General features: G+C 38.0%; 1 protein-coding gene across 1 annotated transcript in view; it reads left to right on the forward strand.

Annotated features, from left to right (window-relative positions):
• The window catches only part of UVRAG (UV radiation resistance associated), a 360,244-nt gene that overhangs the window by 223,145 nt on the left and 112,599 nt on the right, over nucleotides 1-24,500 (forward strand). Inside the window, 2 exon segments of the mRNA XM_060303729.1 lie at nucleotides 887-947; nucleotides 9,251-9,416. Of these exon segments, the coding sequence (XP_060159712.1) occupies nucleotides 887-947; nucleotides 9,251-9,416 (227 nt within the window).

Below are 24,500 nucleotides of genomic sequence, written 5' to 3' on the forward strand. Positions count from 1 at the left end.
TTCTGGGGGGAAAAAAAATTTTTTTAAGATGATTTCTGTTTGAAATTTTCTCTCAAAGCAAAAACTCATTGCTCTGGTCTTAATCATATGCTCTGTCATGATTCATTCAGAAGCTAATATTTATTTAAAAAGTAGATTTGGAATTAGTTGGCATTAGGTTCCACCATTTGATTTTTTTTCTATCAGTTTGGTGGTGGGGTGCACTCATCTTCATCTGAAAGAATGCCAAATTATTTCTGGTTTCTTTAGGACCTTTTCACTCAACCAAATTATCAGCTTTCACCATATCTGACACATAGATGCAGATACACGTGCATTGCTTTAAAAATATAACGGCTAATTAATTTATATTTATTAGTATTACCTAAGATATTCCTGAGGTAACTGTCAGGATATTAAGTTTCTGAATCTGGTTTCTTAGAGTAAATACAAATGTAACTGGTTAGGATTTTTTTTAGAGAACTAAATCTGCTAGATTTGGTGGTTTTGTTTTCTTTTTAATGAAAAGAGACTTAAAAGACTAATTTTTTGAGAGGAAACCTAATAGGATTTTAGGTTGCTCACAGAATCTTGTTAATTCTACTTAAAAATTTTCATTTATAGCTATGAATTGGTCAAACAATAGTTTTACGATTAAAATTTGACACGGTTTTTTGCTTAGATATGATGTTTTAAATGTTTCTAGTATAGAGAATTTGAAGTGTATATCAGTGTACAGAATAGTATAATAAATCATCATGTACTCATCATTCAGCTTCAACAGTTTGGTTAATAATTTGAGTCTATGACAGTATTGTCTTTGAATTAATACTGACGTAAATTTTTTAGATTTAGAACTTCTTTATACATAAACAAAATTAATTTCATTCTTTGGTTGTATTTACAGAATGAGCATAAGGATTACTTTGTATGTGGTGTCAAGTTGCCTAATTCTGAGGACTTCCAAGGTATTTTATGTCTTATACTTCTAAAGATTTGGTATAATGTATGGGTATGTTGCAGGGAAAAAGAGAGATAGCTTGAAATGTTGGTTGCCTGGCACTTTATCCAGAAGGGTTTCTGGACCTTCTGTCCCTTCCCAATTGTAAGTATATAGAGTCAGATTCCCTGATGGAAGACTTAAGAGGATATTTGGTCTAGTCATGAAAAAACAAAAAAATTGTTGAACTTTCTATTTGAAAGTTAAAAGAAAATACTTTTTGAATGAGCTTTGAGAAAATCAGACAGTAGGATTCTCAAGAATACTAATAATATCCCTGTCCTTTTGGTTTGATTTTTCATGAAAAATTTGTGTTGGGAGCAAAGCAATAAACATTAATTTGTTCTATTTAGAAAACCATATTTCTGCTGATGTAAAATGTATTTGAAAATTTAATTCTGTGACATTCCCACCCCCGTAGGTTAAACTTGTTATACTGTCATTTCTGTCCTCTTTTAACTAAAATAAATTTACATTACAGATGTTATAGATATGATTCATAGTAATTGCTATATTTAAAAATATTTTTCCTAATCCCTTTACCAGTATGCCAGAGAAAAGAACTTATTTTATTCGGCATATTGGTTAGAAAGATTACTTTTATTGTTAGCAAAGTGGGTTCTTTTCTCCTAATATAAACAATGCTTTGAGGACTGTTAAGTAGTTGTGTAGATTAGTCCCAAAGCTAGCACATTAATCTATTTGGGAATAAGTTATTCAAGAAGAAAGCATTACTAGTTCTGATTGGGACTTTCTTCCATTTCCCTATAAAGAAAATGTTATTTGTGGTCCTTTAACATTTAAGACTGTTTTAATATATTACCTCCTTTGTCCTTTACAACAAGACTTACAAGTAGTTGGGACATAAGAAGAGTGATACAAATGAACCTAGCTATGAAACAGATACAGAATCAGGGACACAGAGAATAGACTGGTGGTTGCCAAGGGGGAGAGGAGTGGGATTTTGGGATTAGCAGATGCAAACTGGTATATATAGAATGGACAGACAACAAGTTCCTACTGTATAGCACAGGGAACTATATTCAGTATCCTGTGATAAACCATAATGGAAAAGAATATGAAAAAGAATGTAAATATATGTATAACTGAGTCACTTTGCTATATAGCAGTAATTAATACAACATTGTAATTCAACTATACTTCAATAAAAAATAAATTAAAAAAAAAAAGGAAGAGTGATTAAAACAGGAATGGGAAGACCTATGTTTGAGTCCTGGTTCCCCTTCTAGAAACCATCTATTTTGGAACAAGTCATCTAAGCTTTGGGTTGATTTTCTAATTGATAGTATGTGAGCACATTAGTTCATGTACTACCTGTTTTACATGATTGTTAAGATTTTATTTAAGGGCAAGACATTTTGCCTTATGAGGAAGGTGGTATAATCTCATTTTACAACGTGTAAATGAGCTATTTAGTGACTTGCATGAGACCACAAAAGCTAAGCAATGATCTTGCTGGGATTTGTCTGGTTTCCATTGTACAGTGTTCCCTCTAATCTCTGTAAGTCATACAGATGTGCTTTGGTGTTAATTTTAGGTGTTACTTTTATGTTATGGTGTCTTGAAGCTCATGACACATCTTTTCCCCCATTCTTTCATTCCTTCGTTTATTTAATAAACCTATTAAGTACCTTGAGCCCTGTGTCAGGTTGCAGGGATACAGAATATTCATTTACTGAAAAAAATATCAGTTGAGCACCTGAATGCCAGACACTGTGCTGTGTTTTGAGGATATAATGATGGAAAAAGCAAATATATTCTCTTCTTTCATGGAGCATACAACCTATTGAGGGAGACAGGCAATAAACAAGAAAATAAGTATTTAAAAAGTGTTTAATAAAGGAATACACTATCTTAGAGAATAGGGGAACCAACTGTAGATAAAACAGTCAGAGAAGACCTGTCTGAGGAGAAACATTTAAGCCAAAATCTGAAGGCTGAAAGGAACCAACTACACTACAGCTGGGGGAGGAGCAGTCTTAGAAGAGGGAGCGGTCATGATGGAGGATATGGAGGAATGGGCTTGATATATCTGAAAAAATTCAGGGTGAGGGGCATGGGAGAAGATACCTGTATTTTGGGCAGATCATGTAATCTCTCAGAGCTTAATTTCTTCACCTGTAAAATGAGGTAATATTTACATCTTAAATTCATTGTGATGATTGAGATTGCATTTGAAAGGGCTTTTCATATAGAAGGCACTCGATAAATGTAATTGGAATTAGTTGCAAGAGAGAGGAAGGAAGGAAGGACAGAAAAGACCAGAGCAGCCCTGTGTAGCTGTAGCATAGTGAGAAAAGGGAAGGAGTGCCATCAGAAGAGGTAAGAGAGTCAGCCAGGGCCTTGAGGCCACTGGAAGGAGTTTCTATTTTATTCTCAGTGGAGTGGGAAACCCCTGAAGGGCTTCAAGAAGGGGGATGATATGGGTTGATTTATGTTTTTTAAAAGTCACTCTGGCTGCTAAATACAGAATGATCTGAGAGGCGGCAGCAAGAGAAGCAGGGCTATCGGTATTGGAGTATCACCTTAATTCATTCTGGGATGTTTCTTGATTCTATTTTTGTTTTCTGGAGGTGATTTATTTCCTAGTTTTTCCTAGCTTTTGTTTGCTATCTATACTTAGTATGCCCAACAAGCTGAATACATTCCTTCTTCCCTTAAAAAAGTTAGTTTAGCTTTCAAGTGCAGTTTTTACTGCTAAAACAATGAAATGGGAGATAAAATGAAATAAATATTTAATTCTACTCTAAGGCCCTGTTTACTTCCCATGACTCCTAGGAATCAGAAATTTTAAGCAGCACATATGGTAGTATTGGACTTTAAAATCTTACGTTGGCATCTGTAAGGCACTTCCAGGTACTAAATTTACTGAGTGCCTTGTGTGTGTCATTTACGGTGTCAGGTGCTGGGAGTATACAAAGGGGACCAAGGCATTGATCCCACCTCCATGAAACTTCAGTCTACTTGAGGTTAACGAGGCACTTAGAAGTTTATACCAGGTACATGGGACTCAGAGAGTGGGAATAATCAGGTCTGTCAGGAGGGAATCAGGAAAATCTTTATAGAGAAGATGATACCTGAGGTATTTTAAAAGATGAAATAGTATTCCCCTTTTGAAAGAAGGATGGGACATTTTAGGTTCGGTGAGTAGAAATATGGTAACATGGAACATCATACATGATGCTGTCTTGTTTATTTAATTCTCACCACTGTGAGAATTAATTCCTTCTGTGAGGGAAAGAGTTATACTCAACATTTTTTTTTAAAGACAAGAAAATTGCAGCTCAGAGAGATTAGCTAATTTTTCCGAAGACTCATACTAGCCAGTGGCAGAGGTAAAATCATCCCTGGTCGGCCTGATTTTAAGGTCCATATTATTCCTGTCATGATGCAGTTTTCTTCCTTGTTTTGAATAATAACCTCTTCCAGACTTCTGACAACTTTTAGTGTTCTGTAGCAGCTGCATTCTTAGTAAGACTCTAGTGAGAGAACTCTAAACCGGTTATTCTGTTATATTCATGAGATTTTGCTGGGATAGACTTTACATTGTATGGCTTGATACTGTTTGGGAAACTCCTCCATAGTGACCCAACACTTATTGTGCTCTTCTCCTCTTCTAACTGGGTAAGTTTCAGTTAGAGTATTCCAGAGAGACTGGGACACAACGGGAGAAAATTGTCCAGTGAAGGGTATTCATTTGAGTTCCATTGACTGAGACGTTTCTCATCCAAAAATTAAAAAAAAAAAGAAAACTGTTTGTGTGTGTTTTTAAGTAATCCATAACATGAGAGCCTTTCGTGGTAATGAGACCCAGATTTCCTTCTGTGTCTGTATCCCTTCATACAGGCATGATTTCTTGGAAAGGAGAGTCCATATGTCAAACAGTGTCTCATTGAGAACATGGAATGATTCCATAGATGCTGTGGCAATGATTAGAGTCTTAAATATTTTGTCCTGTCTGGATCAGTGGGTGCATGGTTCCTTACCAAATCAGCTGCCTCAGTGATTGGGAAGGCAGGATGGTAAGAGCTTTTAGATCACTTATTGTACTTGGATGCATTTGAATATTAATAGTTTGTCCAACATATAAGTCAGAGGGACATTTGAATGAATTTATAATGTTGTCATGGCCATTGTGGGTTTGTGGAATCTGTTATCATAACAATTACATAAAAGATTTAATTATAAAAATTACTGCAGCCCCGAGTAGATACCTACATTTAAAAAACAAACCAGGGCTTCCCTGGTGGCGCAGTGGTTGAGAGTCCGCCTGCCAATGCAGGGGACACGGGTTCGTGCCCCGGTCCGGGAAGATCCCACATGCCGTGGAGCGGCTGGGCCCGTGAGCCGTGGCCACTGAGACTGCGCGTCCGAAGCCTGTGCTCCGCAGTGGGAGAGGCCACAACAGTGAGAGGCCTGAAAAACCAGAAATATTTATTATGAGGAAACTGCAGAATTTTGTTGTTTGTAAGCCCCTTAAAACATTGTTTTAATAAGGGCTTTTTCACTTACCTGAGTCTACAGTTTATTCCTGTTCCTCCCTGAACCCTCCCACTCCCCCTCTAACTTCTTTTCACCAACAGACCTATCATCTGTGACCTTTCTAACCCCCAGAGCAGCATAAGGAATACAAGCCTCTGCTCTGCATTAGGTGTTAGGGGCGTCATTAATGCTTACTGGAAAAGCACACCCCAGAGAGCCAGGTTTTGGCTTTGGCAGGTAAAAAGCCTTTTAGATCTTGGAATGCTGGAAACCTTAAACCTTTTGGTTTTTTTAGCTAAAGTGATTGGCAACAGAATGTGACATCTGAGGTTTCGTGGCCAGCAATAGCCATAATTAACCACATGAGCTCACATTTTCCCACTGGAGGTACAGTGGTCTTGGGGTGATGAAAGTGACTTCCCTACCAGGAGGTGGTTTTCCTTTTGAGGGTATTGGAATACCCTTGGGCCCTGTAATGCCTTACCCGTGGTCCTTTTAAAATGCTTTTTAATATAAAACTTCAATATTGGAAATCCAACACCACAGTGTTTAACTGCGAGGCTGTGACAGAGCACTATGGCCTGGAATAGGAAACAACCTAGGGTTTTTAATGGGTGGAGTGGGGAGTCTTGTGGTGGAAACAATGTTGAGTGTGAACAACTAGAATCAAAACTGATTTCCAGTATTACCCAGTTTTCCGTTTTTGCTATTTCTTTTTGGTTTTTGATGTACATATATAAGATTCTCTTAGAGATGCCCTTTTATGTTTAAATTTAATCAAAATTGTTTTTTGTTGTTGTTTTTGTTTTTGTTTTTTTTTGCGGTACGCGGGCCTCTCACTGTTGTGGCCTCTCCCATTGCGGAGCACAGGCTCTGGACGCGCAGGCTCAGCAGCCATGGCTCACGGGCCCAGCCGCTCCATGGCATGTGGGATCTTCCCGGACCGGGGCACGAACCCGTGTCCCCTGCATCGGCAGGCGGACTCTCAACCACTCTGCCACCAGGGAAGCCCTGTTTTGTTTTTAATTAATTAATTTTATTTATTTATTTTTGGCTGCTTTGGGTCTTCGTTGCTGCAGGCAGGCTTTCTCTAGTTGCGGCGAGTGGGAGCTGCTCTTCGTTGCAGTGTGCAGGCTTCTCATTGCGGTAGCTTCTCTTCTTTAAGCTGCACAGGCTCTAGGTGCACAGGCTTCAGTAGTTGTGGCGCACGGGCTTAGTTGCTCCGCAGCATGTGACATCTTCCCGGACCAGGGCTCAAACCCGTGTCCCCTGCATTGGCAGGCAGATTCTTAACTACTGTGCCATCAGGGAAACCCACAAAATTGTTTTGATTATTGGAAGGAGATGGTGTTAGAAGACCAGTTTCCGTTCTTTTAATACATGTGTGGATGTAGTCCTCGAAATAGGCAAACTTAATTCTTTAGTATTACCCTTTTAGTAATATGGAAAACTGGAGATGCTTGAGTGTTTAGCTTTGGATAGATTTTTTAAACTATAGTTTGCACTTGACCTATTTTGGGCAGGCTAACTGAGAGGCATTCTGATTTTTGGAAGTTTTCAAATCCTTTTCTGTCAGGTCACATACGAAAGGAAAAGCTTACTTACTGTAAGTACTTACTGTACAGTAAGCTTACTTACTGTAAGTTCTCTTTTTCTTCCTCTCCCCTCAAAAGAAGGTTCTGAAAGACCAAGTCCTTTTACTGATAGAAATATTTTAAATTTGATAAGCCCTATTCTTTAGAGAAAGCAGGAGGCAGGATTCAGCAACATCTGATGGAACTTACCATCCCAGCTGTGCTTCCAGGGATAAATATTTGGGGGGCTGGGGTGTAGATAGAATTCTCTCTCCCACTCCATCACTCATAGTTTTTACTTATATGGCTTTGACCAAGTCACTTATGCTACATGAATCTTATTTTTCTCATTTCTAAGTTGATAGCATCAGATGCAGTGATTTCTAAGGTTTCTCCTGGCTCTAATATTATATATGATGATTAAATTATAATGTAATGCATTTACAATGTAATGTAATTTCAGTCTCTAAGGTAGTCTGATATACATATTTCAACAGTAGGAAAGTATTATAGTACTGTGAGTCTGGGCCAAGAGCACATGGTCTCTAAAAATAGGATTCTCGTCAGTTAGGGCATGCCCAGTAGTCAGTTGAAAGGAATGCTGTTTGATTTTTTTTTCATCAGTTTGATTTGAGAGAACATGTTACCAAGGAGTTTTTATGTGTTCTTCGCCCTTACTAGAAAAGTGTGAAGAAACTAAGATAATACACGTGTGTTATATGCTTGGTGTGTTCTAGGCTCCAAAGTTAAAAATTGTTACATTCCACAGTAAAGTTCTGCGACAGTATGGTAGAGTGCTTAAAGACAGAGGCATCCGTGTCAGGTCAACCCACATACTAGCTATCTTAGTTTGGAGAGGTTCCTTAACTTCTTTGAACCTTATTTCTTCATCTATAAATTGAATGAAATAGCATATAAAACGTGCCCAGTTTATTAATTGTTGATGAATGAATGACTATCAGAAATAAAGCATCATGGTCAATTTCTGGCAGAAAAAAAAAGTGTACAATAAAAGTTACCTATTTTTACAGTATGATCAAGGAATCTGCTTTGGTAGTCAAGGGTGGAGAATGCACTGAGTAGTATACGGCTATAGTAGGGGTCCTACAGTAGGAAGGTAGTGCTTAGATAACCAAGTTTAAATATAAAAAAGAAGAATGTGGAAAATATTACTAATAATTGAAGTTAAAGGTACTCTTAAAAATCAGGAAATACTCAAGCCAAGGTCATCTCAATCATTTCAGCCTTTCTCTAGCCAGATGTATTCCAGATATGTGTTAAATGTGTGTGTGTGTGTGTGTGTGTGTGTGTGTGTGTGAGAGAGAGAGAGAGAGAGAACTTTTTAAAGTATTTTAAGAATATTGTATACCAAGCAGTTACTTTTTCCTTACCCCTGGGGCAAGCTTAAAACTTTTTATTGTATTACCCTCAGTTCTGGGTACCTGAATGATTATTTGTCGCTTGGTAGGCAGTAGCAGAAATCTAGATGTTGAGTTAAAAATCTGTGACTTCTTAAAAGATACATACTTATGTTTGACTGTAGGAGACATGTATTTTTTCCAACAGTTGCTTCCACACAAAAATTGCATAAATAGAATATATATGAACAATGTGGTTTTTGACCTTTTACTATTTAAAACATTTTTTTCTCCTTATCCTATCTCAAACTTCACAGACTTAAACAATGCTGTCTTTATGAATATTGAGAACATACCCCATAAGGATGCACTGTGCTGTTTCACTTCACCTTGGAATTAATAACGTTGTACAACAGTACAGCTGTTTTGCTTATAAAGTTGTTAACGAGTAAAATGTATAATGTTAATATAGATGTAATGTTTAAACCTCTGAAACTAATTTTTGCATTGTATAATAGACTCAGGTATTATTTTTGCCCTTAAAAATGCTGGGAAAGAGAGTAATGGAGATTTGAATGCAGCAAGAACTCTTAAGATTATATATCAAATTTTAATCTCATCACATTATTGGGGAATAGTTTTAAATGTAGTAGATGAAATTTCAAATCTTATTAATGTGTTTAGATTTCTATAAAATTCATATAATTTAGATAGGTGAATAATATTTTATCAATTATTTCTTATAAAATCTCTCTTGAAATTGATTTATTATGATCTCATAGGTACATTTATAAGGTAAATAGTTATTTTCTATTTCTCTGTTTTTGAATTTACAGCAAAAGATGATGGAAGCATTGCTGTTGCCCTTGGTTACACTGCACATTTAGTATCAATGATTTCCTTTTTCCTACAAGTGCCCCTCAGATATCCTATAATTCATAAGGGATCGAGATCAACAATCAAAGATAATATTAATGACAAGTTGACTGAAAAGGAGAGAGAGTAAGTATCCTTTTAAAATATTCTTTTAACATTAAGGCAGTATGAAGCATCGACTGTATTAAAAATATAAAATGTGACCTAGATTGTGGTGATTTTTGTATATCCTTTGTAAAGTGCTCCATTTCTTTAAAATAGAGTGTAGTCAAAATTGCTGTTGATAGCAAAATTGACTCATTCAAATTTAATTTGCTTTTGTGAGGTAAGTATCATATACTCTGCAAATATTCATGTAATATCTGTTGCCGCTAGTCACCAAATGAAATGCTTAAAGATTTGTCAGAGAGACAACCAGGAAAAAGATAAAAGACTTAACAGCAGATTGTACATATCTAAAAAATGGGTTTGTGAACTGGAAGGTAGCCCAGGAGAAAATACCTGACCAGGCACAAGTACAAAAGAGATGGATTTATCGAAAAGTGCTAGACATATGTAGGACACAATAAAAAGTCTAATATACATATAATTGGAGTCACAGAGAGGGAGAAGAGAGCACACAGGGTAATTGTAACATTTTAAGAGATAATGACAGAGTTCAAATTTGACAAAAGACATCAAGCTATAAGTTCAAGAAGCATTAAATACAACACAAAATATGTTCAAAGCAAACATACTTAGGGGAATTATAGTAAAACAGCTGAAAACCAAAGAGATAAAGTGAAAATATTAAAATTACCTAGAGAGAAAAGAGATTTGCCTCAAAAGAGCAATAATAAGGCTGAAAGCTAATTTCTTAAGAGAAACATTGGGAACCGGAGATGATGCAGTGACTTTTTTTTTTTTTTTTTTTTTTTTTGCAGTACGCGGGCCTCTCACTGTTGTGGCCTCTTCCGTTGTGGAGCACAGGCTCCGTACGCGCAGGCTCAGTGGCCATGGCTCACGGGCCCAACCGCTCCGCGGCATATGGGATCTTCCCAGACGGGGGCACGAACCCGTGTCCCCTGCATCGGCAGGCAGACTCTCAACCACTGCACCACCAGGGAAGCCCTGCAGTGACATTTTTAAAGCATGTAAAATGATACTGCCAACTTAGAATTCTGTATTCAGTGAATTATCCTTCAAAAGTAAAGGCAGGGGACTTCCCCGGTGGCACAGTGGTTAAGAATCTGCCGCCAGTGCAGGGGATATGGGTTTGATCCCTGGTCTGGGAAGATCCCACATGCCATGGAGCAACTAAGCCCGTTCACCACAACTACTGAACCCCATGTGCCTACGGCCCGTGCTCCACAACAAGAGAAGCCACCACAATGAGACGCCCGCGCACCACAATGAAGAGTAGCCCCCACTCGCCGCAACTAGAGAAACCCCACGCAGAGCGATGAAGACCCAATGCGGCCAAAAATAAATTAATTAAAAAAAAAAAAGTAGAGGCAAAATAAAGACATTTCAGACTATCAGTACTGAGAAAACGCATCTGAGCAGACCTATACTAAGGGAAATACTAAAGGCAGAATAAAAATAATCTAGCATAGAAACATGGAAATGCCTCTCCTCCAGAAATTCTGATTCAGTTGATAAGCCCAGACATGAGATATATTTTTCTAAAGCCCCTGAAGTGACTGTAATGTGCAGCCAGGTTTGAGAACCACTGTTCTACTGATGGATTGCGAATGTTGTGTTCGTGGGCGTGAAGAAATGAAATATCCTCCACTCTATTTAGGAAACTGCAAGAGAAAAGGCAGGAAAGGTGAGCATCAGTGGAAGAATTTAGTACTGTATCTGGTAGGGCTTGTAAGTGGAGGGCTGGGAGCGTGTGTATAGTTCTATTCAGTTCCTTTTCAAAGGCATTGATTACTTTATAGCCCAAGTATTATTTTCAATTTCAAAACCTTTTATTTAAAGAGAGCCTGAAATATATATGTTTGACAGAAGGGGACATGAGTATGGTTTCTTTCCTCTTTTTAAAAAATTGAGGTGAAATTCACATAACATAACTTTTTTAAAGTGTACAATTCAGTGGCATTTAGTATCTTCATGGTATTATGTAATCACCACTTCTATCTAGTTCCAAAACATTTTCATCACCCTGAAAGAAAACCCTGTATCTATTAAGTAGTCACTCCCTGTTCTCCTACCCAGTAACCCCTTTCTTCAGTCCCTGGCAACCACCCCATTTGCTTTCTGTCTCTGTGGATACCTCTTTTGGATATTTCGTATAACTGGAATCATTTACGACATGTAACCTTTTGTTTAGGGTTTCTTTCACTTAGCCTAATATTTTCAGTGTATCCACGTTGAGCACAATCAGTGCTTCATGTACTTTTATGGCTGAATAATATTCCATTGAATGTATATACCACATTTTGTTTATGCATTCATCTATTGATGGGCATTTGGGTTATTTCCACTTTTTGGCTGTGATCATTCATGTACAAGTATTTGCTTGAGTATCCATTTTCAGTTCTTTCGAGCATATAACTTGAAGTGGAATTGCTGGGTCATATGGTAATTCTATGTTTAACTTTTTGAGGCACCACCAAACTGTTTTCCACAACAGCTACACCAGCTTACATTCCCTGGTATAAAGTGGCATACATATCATTGTGCTTTTGATTTGTATTTCCTTAATGACTAATGATGTTGAGCATTTCTTCATGTTCTTGCTGGCCATTTGTATATCTTGTTTGGAGACATACCTACTCAGATTTTCAGCCTGTTATTTTTCCTTTCAGTTTTATTGAGATATAATTGATATACAGCACCATAAAAGTTCAAGGTGTACAGCATAATGACTGACCTATATACATCATGAAATGCTTACCACAGTAAGTTTAGTGAACACCCATTATCTCATGTAGGGAAAACAATTAAAGAAACAGAAAAAAATTTTTTTCCTTGTGATGAGAACTCTTAGGACTTACTCTCTTAACCACTTTTATTTATAACATTCAGTGGTATTAATTATATCAATCATGTTGTATGTTACATCCCTAGTACTTGTTTATCGTATAACTGGAAGTTTTTACCTTTTGACTGCCTTCATACAATTTCCTCCCACCCCTTACCCCTCCGCCTCTGGTGACCATAAATCTGATCTCTTTTCCTATGAGTTTGTTTGGTTTTGAAGTACAGTTGACCTACAACACTATGTCCTGGTAACAACATAGTGATTTGATTTTTCTGTGCATTTCAAAATGATCACTACAATAAGTCTAATTATTGTCACCATACGAAGATAATACATAATTAAGACTATACTCCCCACACTGTACAGTTCAAACCCGTGACTCATGTAATTTATAACTGGAAGTCTGTACCTCTTAATCTTCCTCACCTCTTGCCCATATTTTTAATTGGGTTGTTCCTGTTTTCGTTGAGTTGTAAGACTTCTTTGTATATTCTGCATACTAGACTCTTATCAGGTAAATCATTTGCAAGTATTTTCTCCCATTCTCTAGGTTGTTACAGTTTAAGGCCTAAAATTAAGGTCAGTATTATGTGCTGCCTGGATATCTGGTGAAACCAGGAGGGCCTTGAATAGTCCCTCCCAACTCTGCTCCCATGGATCAGGCCCCCTATCCAAACAACCCTCTTTATTCAGGGGTCTAGGTAGTCTCTGCTTATTCCTGAGTAGTAAATTTCAGTTCCTTGCCAGATGGGTAATTATGGAAACAGACCAATCACATCCTCCCCTGGGAACCAATCATCACCACTCTGTCCTTTTCATACTACAGAGCCTGCCACCCATAGCTCCTGGTTGTTCGCTCTCTTCTCAAGTGTAACCCCATGTGAGTCTGTGTGGCATGCAGTGTCCTCCTCCCCTGGGATTTGAGTATGTGTGACCAGTAATATGCTTTTAATCTCATATGTCCAGTGTCAGATGTTGAGTGTTCAACCATCCCCATGACCCTAGGGGTCTCTTATCAATGGGGTGAATAAGAGGAGATTAAAATAGTTGTTTTACTTTCTTTATAGTGTACTTTGATGCATAAAAGTTTCGGATTTTGATCAGGTCTAATTTATCTATCTTTTTTGTGTGTGTTTGTTTCTAGAGCTTTTGGTTTCATATCTAAAATCCATTGCTAAATCCGAGCTCATGAAGATTTACCCCTTTGTTTTCTTGAAATAGTCATAGCATTTTATCTCTCATATGTAGGTCTTTGACCCACTTTGGGTTAATTTTTGTATATGTTATGGCTTAGGGGTCCAACTCCATTCTTTTACATTAGGATATCCAGCTGTATCTGCATCATTTGTTAAAGAGACTATTCTTTCCTCATTGAATGGCTTTGGCACACTTGTTGAAAATTAATTAGCCGTAGAGTATTTCTGAACTCTCAGTTCTAGTCCACAGGTTCATATGTCTATTGTTGTATATCAATTCCACAATAAACTCTGAAATTGTGAATGCTCCAACTTTGTTCTTTTTCAGTACTTTTCTGGCTATTCAGAGCCCTTTGCAATTCCATATGAATTTGAAGATCATCTTTTCTATTTCTGCAAAGAGGGCCTTTTTTTTTTTTTTTAACATCTTTATTGGGGTATAATTGCTTTACAATGGTGTGTTAGTTTCTGCTTTATAACAAAGTGAATCAGTTATACATATACATATGTTCCCATATGTCTTTCCTCTTGCGTCTCCCTCCCTCCCACCCTCCCTATCCCACCCCTCCAGGCTGTCACAAAGCACCGAGACAATATCCCTGTGCCATGCGGCTGCTTCCCACTAGCTATCTACCTTACTACGTTTGTTAGTGTGTATATGTCCATGACTCTCTCTCGCCCTGTCACAGCTCACCCTTCCCCCTCCCCATAACCTCAAGTCCGTTCTCCAGTAGGTCTGTGTCTTTATTCCTGTCTTACCCCTAGGTTCTTCATTACATTTTTTTTCCTTAAATTCCATATATATGTGTTAGCATACAGTATTTGTCTTTTTCTTTCTGACTTACTTCACTCTGTATGACAGACTCTAGGTCTATCCACCTCATTACAAATAGCTCAATTTCGTTTGTTTTTGTGGCTGAGTAATATTCCATTGTATATATGTGCCACATCTTCTTTATCCATTCATCTGATGATGGGCACTTAGGTTGTTTCCATCTCCGGGCTATTGTAAATAGAGCTGCAATGAACATTTTGGTACATGACTCTTTTTGAATTTTGGTTTTCTCAGGGTATATGCCCAGTAGTGGGATTGCTGGGTCATATGGTAGTTCTATTTGTAGTTTTTTAAGGAACCTCCATACTGTTCTCCATAGTGGCTGAACCAATTCACATTCCCATCAGCAGTGCAAGAGTGTTCCCTTTTCTCCACACCCTCTCCAGCATTTATTGTTTGTAGATTTTTTCATGATGCCATTCTGACTGGTGTGAGGTGATACCTCATTGTAGTTTTGATTTGCATTTCTCTAATGATTAATGATGTTGAGCATTCTTTCATGTGTTTGTTGGCAATCTGTATATCTTCTTTGGAGAAATGTCTATTTAGGTCTTCTGCCCATTTTTGGATTGGGTTGTTTGTTTTTTTGTTATTGAGCTGCATGAGCTGCTTGTAAATTTTGGAGATTAATCCTTTGTCAGTTGCTTCATTTGCAAATATTTTCTCCCATTCTGAGGGTTGTCTTTTGGTCTTGTTTATGAAAGAGGACCTTTTAATAAGCTGTTGGCTTCAGTTTGCTAGCAATTCATTGAGGATTTTTGCATGTATATTTATAAGGAATATATAGAAGACTATAGTCTTCTTGCATGGCTTTTCTGTCAGGATAATAGTGGCCTCATAGAAAGCATTATGAAGTAAGTGTTCCCTTCTCTTCTACTTTATTGGGAGAGTTTGAGGATTGCTGTTAATTCTTCTTTTAAATGTTTGTTAGAATTTACCAGTGGAGCCAAGTGGTTCTGTTCTTTTCTTTGTTGGGAGGTTTTTGATTAGTGATTCAATTTCTTATTATAGGTCTGTTCATATTTTTTATATATTCCTGACTCAGTTTATATCATTTGTGTGTTTCTAAGAACAAGACCATTTCATCTAGGTTATCTAATTTGTTGGTGACAGTTGTTCATAGTATTTTTTATAATCCCTTTCATTTCTGTAAGGTCTTTAATGATGTCTATTTTCATTTCTGATTTTAGTTGTTTGTGCCTTTTTTATTTTCTTTTTTTTTTTTTTTACGGTACATGGGCCTCTCACCGTTGTGGCCTCTCCCGCTGTGGAGCACAGGCTCTGGACGGGCAGGCTCAGCGGCCATGGCTCACGGGCCCAGCCCCTCTGCGGCATGTGGGATCTTCCCAGACCGGGGCACAAACCCGTGTCCCCTGCATCGGCAGGCGGACTCCCAACCACTGCGCCACCAGGGAAGCCCTTTTTTATTTTCTTATTGTAGCTAAAAACTTTTAGCTAGAATGAGAAGATGTGATGGATCTTTTCAAAGAATTGACTTTTTGGTTTTGTTGATTCTCTCTGTTGTTTTTGTCTCTTTTATCTCTAATCATTATTATTTCTTTCATTCTGCTAGTTTTGGGTTTTGTTTTCTATTCCTTTAGATGTAAAGTTAGGTTACTGATATGAGAGCTTTCTTTTTTTCTCTTTTCTTTTTTTTTTTTGCAGTACACGGGCCTCTCACTGTCGTGGCCTCTCGTGTTGCGGAGCACAGGCTCCGGACGCGCAGGCTCAGTGGCCATGGCTCACGGGCCCAGCCGCTCCGTGGCATGTGGGATCTTCCTGGACCGGGGCACGAACCCGTGTCCCCTGCATCGGCAGGCGGACTCTCAACCACTGCGCCACCAGGGAAGCTCTGGTTTGTCTTACTTCTTGAGCAGTGTCTTCTGCTTTTCCTCACTGAGTGAGTTCTGACTAGGCAAAACAAAGGCAAGTACCTTGCATTAGTCCTGCAGGTCGCCCCCAGATAAGTTAGAACAAACCAACCGAAATGTTTTAGAATAAGATCTGCTCTGCTCGCTTAAGAACCAGGGGTCAGGGCCCCACAAGGGCAGCCTGCTGTCTTTAAGACCACTGCTGAGCTGGAGAGGGGGTTAAGGACAAGATAAGTAAAAATGCTGCAAAGCATTCCTTCTGATTTTGAGTTTCCTTTTTCTTGATTCATTGTTCAGCCAGTTGTTGTAAGCCTTTGACAGTTTTTGCTTGATTTTTTTTTTTCAATGTTTCTCTAGAGGGACAAGTCCTTTGATCTACTTACTGTACCATTTTTGCTGACTCCATTCCATTTGTTTGTGTAATGATGAAAAACACTACTTGTAAGGGATGAAGGGACCCCTAGGTAATTTTAAGAGGAGAGAATACCATAACCAGATATGTCTTTCACAGAGATGACCTTGTAGTTTTGTGGAGAATGCCTCTCAACCTTCTGTAGGCTCCATATTAAGAAAATTAAGTATCTCTCCAGATTTTTATCAGATTTGTGCATGATGATCTGCCTTAAAATATTAGTTACGTAGGAAGGTCACTTTGGGATCTTGAAGGAGGGGTGCTCCTCGAAATGATAAATACTCTCTCTCCAGATCAGCTGCGCACTTTAATTTGTGAAGGAGCAGCTTAACATGTGAGCACTCCAAGTAGTATGCGCCAGTGTGAGTAGTAGTGATGATTTGTTTATTGATTGATTTTCCGAAGCAATCTGGGAAGGCCAGGGAGATTTTGGTGATGACGTTACTCATTTTTTTCTTTGGCAGCCAAGAGAACCACAGGAATTGCTTTTTAGTGAATGAATTTTATATTATACCTCTATCTCCCCCTTTTCACTGAAACACAAATTGTATTTTATTGATTCTAATGTAAATACTTTTGACATTTTAATATTGCTAAAAATGAGATACATCTTACAATTAATGGCATGGTTGATAGCATTTATCTTTTCTTAGTGATACATAAGTTAATGATGCAGTTCACAGTTGATGCTGTCTTAGATTTTATGAACTATCAAATATTTTCACTGGGCAGTAAAGCACTTCAGATCCATTTTGGAACAACATAGATGTGTAAATAAATATCTAAATACAAATACATTTATTGATTATGCTTGTTGATTGAATCAGCCTCTCAGTTATTAGCCTGGATGACTGAAGGAGCAGATTAGACATGGTTTTCTTTTCTCCTGAGTGTGTCAATTTTCATGTGAACCTTTCCAGGGTATTAGGTGGAATCATGTCTTCATGGGAAAATAGGAATTAAATGACTAATTGGATAAATTATGCTTATTGTAATAGGCCTAGGAATCCTCAGCCTCTGCCCTCTCTGATTACCTGTTTCATCTGGCCATTGGAATGTGATATATTAGGGTTCAAAGCTCTATTTAGCTAGTTTTGCTACAAGGGGGAAAAAAAACACCAAAAACTAGTTTTCTCCTTTGTATGGTCTGTTTGAAGCCCAGGTCTGGACTGATGCCTTGCCTAAACCATTACTTGTGCACCTGCACACTGTAAAGGGAAACTCTGAAATCTTTGCTGCATTTCATTTTGAGGCTCAGACCACAAAACACGAAGGAATGTAGCCAGAGTCCAGCTGCAATGTTCTTTTACCCCTTATTTCGTTTTTCACTGAGGACTGAAAAGTAGGTTTTAAAGTGATTTTTGAAATGAAATGTGTTGGTCATTGTTGTTGTGCTACTTAACCATCTGTTAGGTAATACATTCAGAATAGACTAGCTCAATAGATTGAGCTACAACATAGCTGGTCAGAGCATTTGGCTTTTCAAGCCCTCAAAAGATGTCTGAAATTTTTTGTTTTATTTTCAGAAGGAGAAATAGGGAGTGGTGTAAATTGGCAGGCACTTTTGGAACTTCCTGGCCTGTCCCTGACAAGGTTTTTACAGATCTCTAAAAGCTGGTCAGCTATTTTTCTGTAGTGGGATTATTGGAACCAAGAGAAATGGTAGTGCTGCTTTTCCCATTTTGTGGATTTTTTTGTGCTTATGTTTATTCCTGTGGAAGATCTTGACTAAAACCCCAGGAATTGCTTTTTTAACCTGATTGATTCTGATTTCTTTTAGAAACAAATTCTAGAGTACAAAGAAATTGTGATCTATCCAAAATCAGACAATCCTGGGCCCAGATCGTAGTCACTGCATGTGGATTTCATGCTCATGAGAGAAGGAATGGTCAGTTCTAACGATCTGCCACCTTTTTGTGACTGGGGTGCATATGGCCATCATGTATACTTATACATAAAGGAGCTGGGGAGACAGATCCCCAAGCCTGTGACTTGAGCCACCTTTCAGCCACCTTGGCATGTCTGGATGTTTATGGAGCTTCCCCTTCAGCATAACCAGGTTGCATTTTGCCAGGAGGGAAGGGACAAAGGAATTTGCTGAGTGGCAGTGATCAGACTGATGGCCTATCTGTATTCCTTCAGCCTACCTCTTGGCCTGGCCACACTGCCCTATTCATAAATGAATGAGAATTTTTTCTAATGGTGTCTCCTTGAATCAGTGAGAATACTTTGAACTTTATTTGCATAAGTAGCAGATTCTCTATAGAAATAGTGACTGACCCTTGGGATTTCATTAGCATGTATTGAAAACCTAAATTTTTTCTGACTATAATTCTGACTCCTCATTGCTATTCTTCTCTGCTTTAGGCATGCTTAAACACCTGTTGACACATCTTATATTAAAAATTCTAGATTCTTTCGTATAAACATTCTCGGCTTCTGTTTGTAATCGAGCTGTTTTAATGTGGAGAGTTCAGAAGTAGTCGCTGTTTTCACTAAATTAGCATGTTTACTTTCGTGGCGTCCAATTAAATCTGATGGCCTCCTTCCAGAAGTGGGAGATTTTCACATGATGCTTAGGCTTAAGTGATGTGGCCTTAATTTTCAACTCTTCTACTGTTTATCCTATAAATTAGAATATTTTTTGTAACCTTTCATCTTCATTTTATTATAGGTTGTTGCTCAGATGCTGGCATTTAAAGTAGTCAGGAACTCAGACCTCAGACCTTTATATTGAACAATGATTGTGATGACTTGAGGCAGAGCGTGAACCAAATGCTTTGGTTTTCTATTTTTTCTTGCTGTGCACCTTAAAAGTATAATCAAACGAATATTTTTCAGTGTGCCTAATATAGCTGAAATGAATAAAATTATTAGTTCTTTCAGGTTTTCTACTTGATTACAGCAGTGTGACCTAAGTTGAAAAATCTCTATTCATGTGAAAACTTTCCCAAACGTCTATAGTCCAGCTCCATTATAACTACCTAAGAGTACACAGTGGAACAAAAATAAAGATGAAAACAAATGTTTCTGTACATGCAGCATTGTAGACGTGTTTTAAAACCAGTCAGAATATTCTTAGGTCGTATGAGTCAACCCTTCATTTCACAAATGGAGAAAGAGGTTGCAAGATGAAGTAAGGTCAAATAAGTTAACTAAGCCTTCACGTTGATCTGGCCCCCTGAGGGAATCAAGCCCAGAAGATGGTCCAATTGTTAAGCGTAGTACTTTTAAGCAAGCATTTAGGAGATGGAAGAAGTATATTTATCAAAAAGGGGCTATAGGGCTTCCCTGGTGGCGCAGTGGTTGAGAGTCCGCCTGCCGATGCAGGGGACACGGGTTCGTGCCCCGGTCCGGGAAGATCCCACATGCCACAGAGCGGCTAGGCCCGTGAGCCATGGCCGCTGAGCCTTCGCGTCTGGAGCCTGTGCTCCAACGGGAGAGGCCACAACAGTGAGAGGCCCGCGTACCGCAAAAAAAAAAAAAGGGGGGGGCTATATATGAGACTGAAATACCCCTTTCCTGGTTTAGGGGAAGCTCACTGGTAAAAAATGCTATGATGTGAATTCCTATATATTAAGCGGAGTCACCGTGTTCTTATTGAAAATGTTAATTATTTAAATCTCATTTATCAGTTGGTTCACTTAACATTTGTTTTTCCTCTAAAAGGTACAATGCAAAATGCCTCTCTTTTCTTCTCTCTTTCCTCAATTTATTTAAACTAGGCAGAGTTTGTTTTTGGTTTTTTATCACTTAAGTCTTTGAAGTTATGTTGGGACTTCACCTGTAATCACTGAGCAACTGGGGAAAGGTTGTCCTCTCTGAGTCTTGGTTCACCTGGTATAATATCTATGCCACTAGATTATCATGAGGTTTAAATGAAGCACAGTACTTGGCACACAGAAGATGCTCAATAAAATTTTGCACCTACGATTATGTATACTTTGAGCTTTGCAACAGTAATTCCAGGCAGCCATGTATTTTTTTTTTCTAATTCTAGGTGCTAAAAGGAAACGTGGGCCTAAGAAAAGGTTAAGGAAAATTAAAAATGCAACCCAGTAGAATAGTACTAGATTTCTTTTTGTAGTAATGCCACAGGGTACATCGTCTTTCAGTCATTGGTGTAAATGGAAAGGACTAATGAAGTTTCCCAGAGCACAGGGTAAAATAAACTGTTGCAGGGGCTTCCCTGGTGGCGCAGTGGTTGAGAGTGCGCCTGCCGATGCAGGGGACACAGGGTCGTGCCCCAGTCCGGGAGAATCCCACATGCCGTGGAGCGGCTGGGCCCATGAGCCATGGCCCTTGAGCCTGTGCGTCCGGAGCCTGTGCTCCGTAACAGGAGAGGCCACAACAGTGAGAGGCCCGCGTACCACACACACAAAAAAACAAAACAAAAACTGTTGCAGGTCTGAAGGCTTGTTTCTTACTTCAACTACTCAGGGAGTTGACTGCCTAATATCTGCTAATGAGTCAAGTAAGTGTCTGTGTTTTAGAACCTATCGGTTCAGCGAATGCTGAAACCCTTATTCATAAAAGGAATGTAGAGCAGGTTCAAATAGTTAAACAGTTCCCAGCCTGGCCCGCTACTTACTTTTTTAGTCTTATCCCAGTGCCCTCTCAGTTCATAACCTAATTGTGGTTGTACATAAAGCTCTTCCATTATTATCTAAAACTTGCCTTGTAAAGTCTTTCTTAATTCCCCATAGTTTGATGGACTGTCGTAGCCTTTTGTGATCCTATGAGCAATTCTTTCTATGTAGTATCTCAGAAATGAGTTATGTTTATATATGTTCTCATTTCATTTTAACAGCAACCCAGTGATACAAGTGATGTATTAGAGTTGTCTTTTTGTTGTCTGAAATATTTTCAGTGTAGAAACTGCATCTTACTTGGCATGAAACTTACTCCATTGTCTTACCCAGAGCCTTGTATTGTGTAAACACTCAATAAATATTTTTTGAATTGAATTAGGAGAGCAAAAGGGATGTTCAGTTTCTGCAAATGCTATTAAGTAATCTGACACTCCATGCTCTAGCCCATAGTTTTAACTCTAGATGCTCTGGCCAGGACAATCCTTGTTTCATACACTCCCTTAGGACCATGGGAAGCTATTAACTTCAGTGCCTGTTGTAATCCAAGGCACAGGCAGTCGTGCTAATTGGGCTGTGTTCAGGAGTGAGAGCAAAGAGTGTGTTTTAAAATGAGGACTCCCCATGGAAATTTTAGGCAGCAGAAATCAACAAAATAAAAATGCAGAAGGTGGTTGCTGGGTGAAACAGGAAATGAACACCTTACGGAGATTAGGCAGTCCACTGAGAGAGGGGAAATGTGGAAAATGAGTCAAAAGTAATTGTGTAGCCATTTCATCTCTGACATTTGGAAGCATATTGTTGTGTGTGTTGTTTTTAATGAAGTGTGTTTTACAGTGCTGATGTTATTATCTGGATGAGGAAGTCTTCTCTAGTATTATTGTCATCTCAGCTTTCTGCAACCAACTAAATTAAAATACAGTAATATAATGGGACAGTGGAATAAAAAAGAAAACCAGATGACTCTGACATGTGACCCTAACTTGAACTTACTGCTTTTCTGGTTTGCAGTGTGCTCAAATCAGTGTAGAGAGGTTCAATGTAATGCTTTGAGGGACCGGGGAAAGTAGAGGAATAATATATTTAGTTAATAGTGGGCTATGTCATGGGTTAAAGATTGTTACATTATTAGAATATGTGAAATCAGTGTTTCTCAACAGGAGGTCCCCAGAGCATCAGTGAGTTCTCCAGGTAGCATGGACTGGCCTTCTGCGGTCTGTTATTAATGTGCATCATATGACGGCATAGATGCTTTGGATTCTGATATGAATTAATCATTTACTCTAATAAATAAGACTTTGAAGAATGAAGACATTGAAAGTAGTATCTTTCTTTCCTTTAATTCTTATGTTAGATCTTTTGGTAGGCAAATAGTGAGGGATATGAGGATAATTATATCAAGCCAGAGAGTTTGGAGTAAGTGATTTGTGGAATCTTTCAGTTTTCTGAAGAAATAAATGGGTGGAAAGGTAAGAAAATTATTTTTAGGTAGATGTGAACTTACTGTAACTTCCCAAAGCATCTTATTATAATAGTTCTTTAGACAGTTTTCTAGGAATAACATTTATGTCTTGGATAATAGTGTAATTGTAAAACAAATTTATATCATTCTTTTAACCAGATGGTTCTATTCACTGCCATTTTTTACTCCTCTCCCCACAATAATTTACAGTTATAAGATCACCAAATGTAACTTCTGAATTGGATTAAATGATCAATTGGTTTTCAGAGTTTTTCTTCTCTAATTCCTTGAAATGAAAAATTGATATGAGAGTTAACTCATGTATAGTTAAGTCACAGGAGAGTTAAATTACAAAAGACTTACATCACTGAAGTCAGACCATATGTTGAGGACTAGTACATGTTTGTCACTGCACAAGATGCTGGTATTAGGTGAAATTACTCAGCTGCTGAAGTGGCATCAGGGATGGAGAGCAAGTCAGTAGACAGTCATCCTCAGCATTATAAGGGTCATGTTAGAAATACTTGGGGATGAGTTGAGCAGCCAGCAAAGGCATGCTTTAGGAGGTGGCCCCTAAACATCTGAGCTGCTGAGTGTGGAAGAGGCTTAGGAGCTGCCCAAGCAAAGGCTAGATACAACAGAAGGACACACACCCTGGCAAAAAACAGGTATTGCCCCTTTCCATTGGCCAAAGCATCTAGTTTCTCACCCAGCCTGGTGAGTGACTTCAGGTTGCTCAGCAGTTTTCTTTTAGGCATAAATAAAAGAGGGATAAGTTAATAGTTCAATCTTTAGTTGATGTAAAAATGAAAATTACTTTCAAAGATGATTAGCTTTGAGTGGTTAATATCAATATACATATATCCATTTATTCAAAGCATAGTAATATATCTTTATAAAGTGTTCTGGGTCACAGGTTGGTTATAATAAATATATGACTAATTTGACTTAAATATATATTCACTTCCATATATAACTATTTAACAGGGATTAACTATATATATTGGCATGTGAATAATAAAAGTTGTGTTTTCTAAACTTAGGAAAGGAGAAATGGCTTTTCCATTTCACTCTTCTGAAAGAACTTCAGTATCAAGCACATCTTGAACCAGTTTATTTTGCCTCACTAGTCTCTGTGCACTGGCTTTAGAGAAATGTGAAGAGTAAAAGAGGGAATTTATATAAAATTACCATTGCATATAATAGTCAGTAAATATTTGTATACGGGGTGATAATAATAAGTAGAAATGAGAAATTTGAGAAGTCCATGGCTTCTAATTCAGAAAGGATCTCTTAAATAAATCACAGAAACATACAGACCATAATATGAGAAATGATCCATAACTTTGATTTCATTTCTTAAAACTTGCTAATAACAAAATGAAAAGGTAAGCCACATATCAGGAGAAGAGATTTGTTACCACATAGATCAGCCAAGGGTCAGGATCCAGAATATGTGGGGAAGAAAACCTTTATAAATAAGAAAAGGAGCAGTCAACCCAATAGAAATATGGACATAGTGTATAAAGCAGCTGTTACAGAAGAACAAACCCTAAATATCTAATAACATAAGGACAAAATACTCACAAGTATTTTACTAGTCTCACTGGTAATCAGGAAAATGCAAATTAACACCACAAGAGATACCATTTTACCTCCATCGACCTGGCCAGAAGTCGAATGAATGTCTGTTTAGTACCTAATTTGGTGAGCATATAGATGAAAAGGAACTCTTATCCTTTGTGAGAGTTTCAGTTAGTTTGTTTCAGAGGGCAATTTGAAAATACAGTTAAATCTGCACAAACTTTCCTCAACCTAACAGCCTCACTCCTGGTTATATATTAGGCTTTTGAGTAGCTTTTACATTTATGCTA

The sequence above is a fragment of the Globicephala melas genome, chromosome 8, assembly GCF_963455315.2.
Source record: "Globicephala melas chromosome 8, mGloMel1.2, whole genome shotgun sequence".
Classification (NCBI taxonomy): domain Eukaryota; kingdom Metazoa; phylum Chordata; class Mammalia; order Artiodactyla; family Delphinidae; genus Globicephala; species Globicephala melas.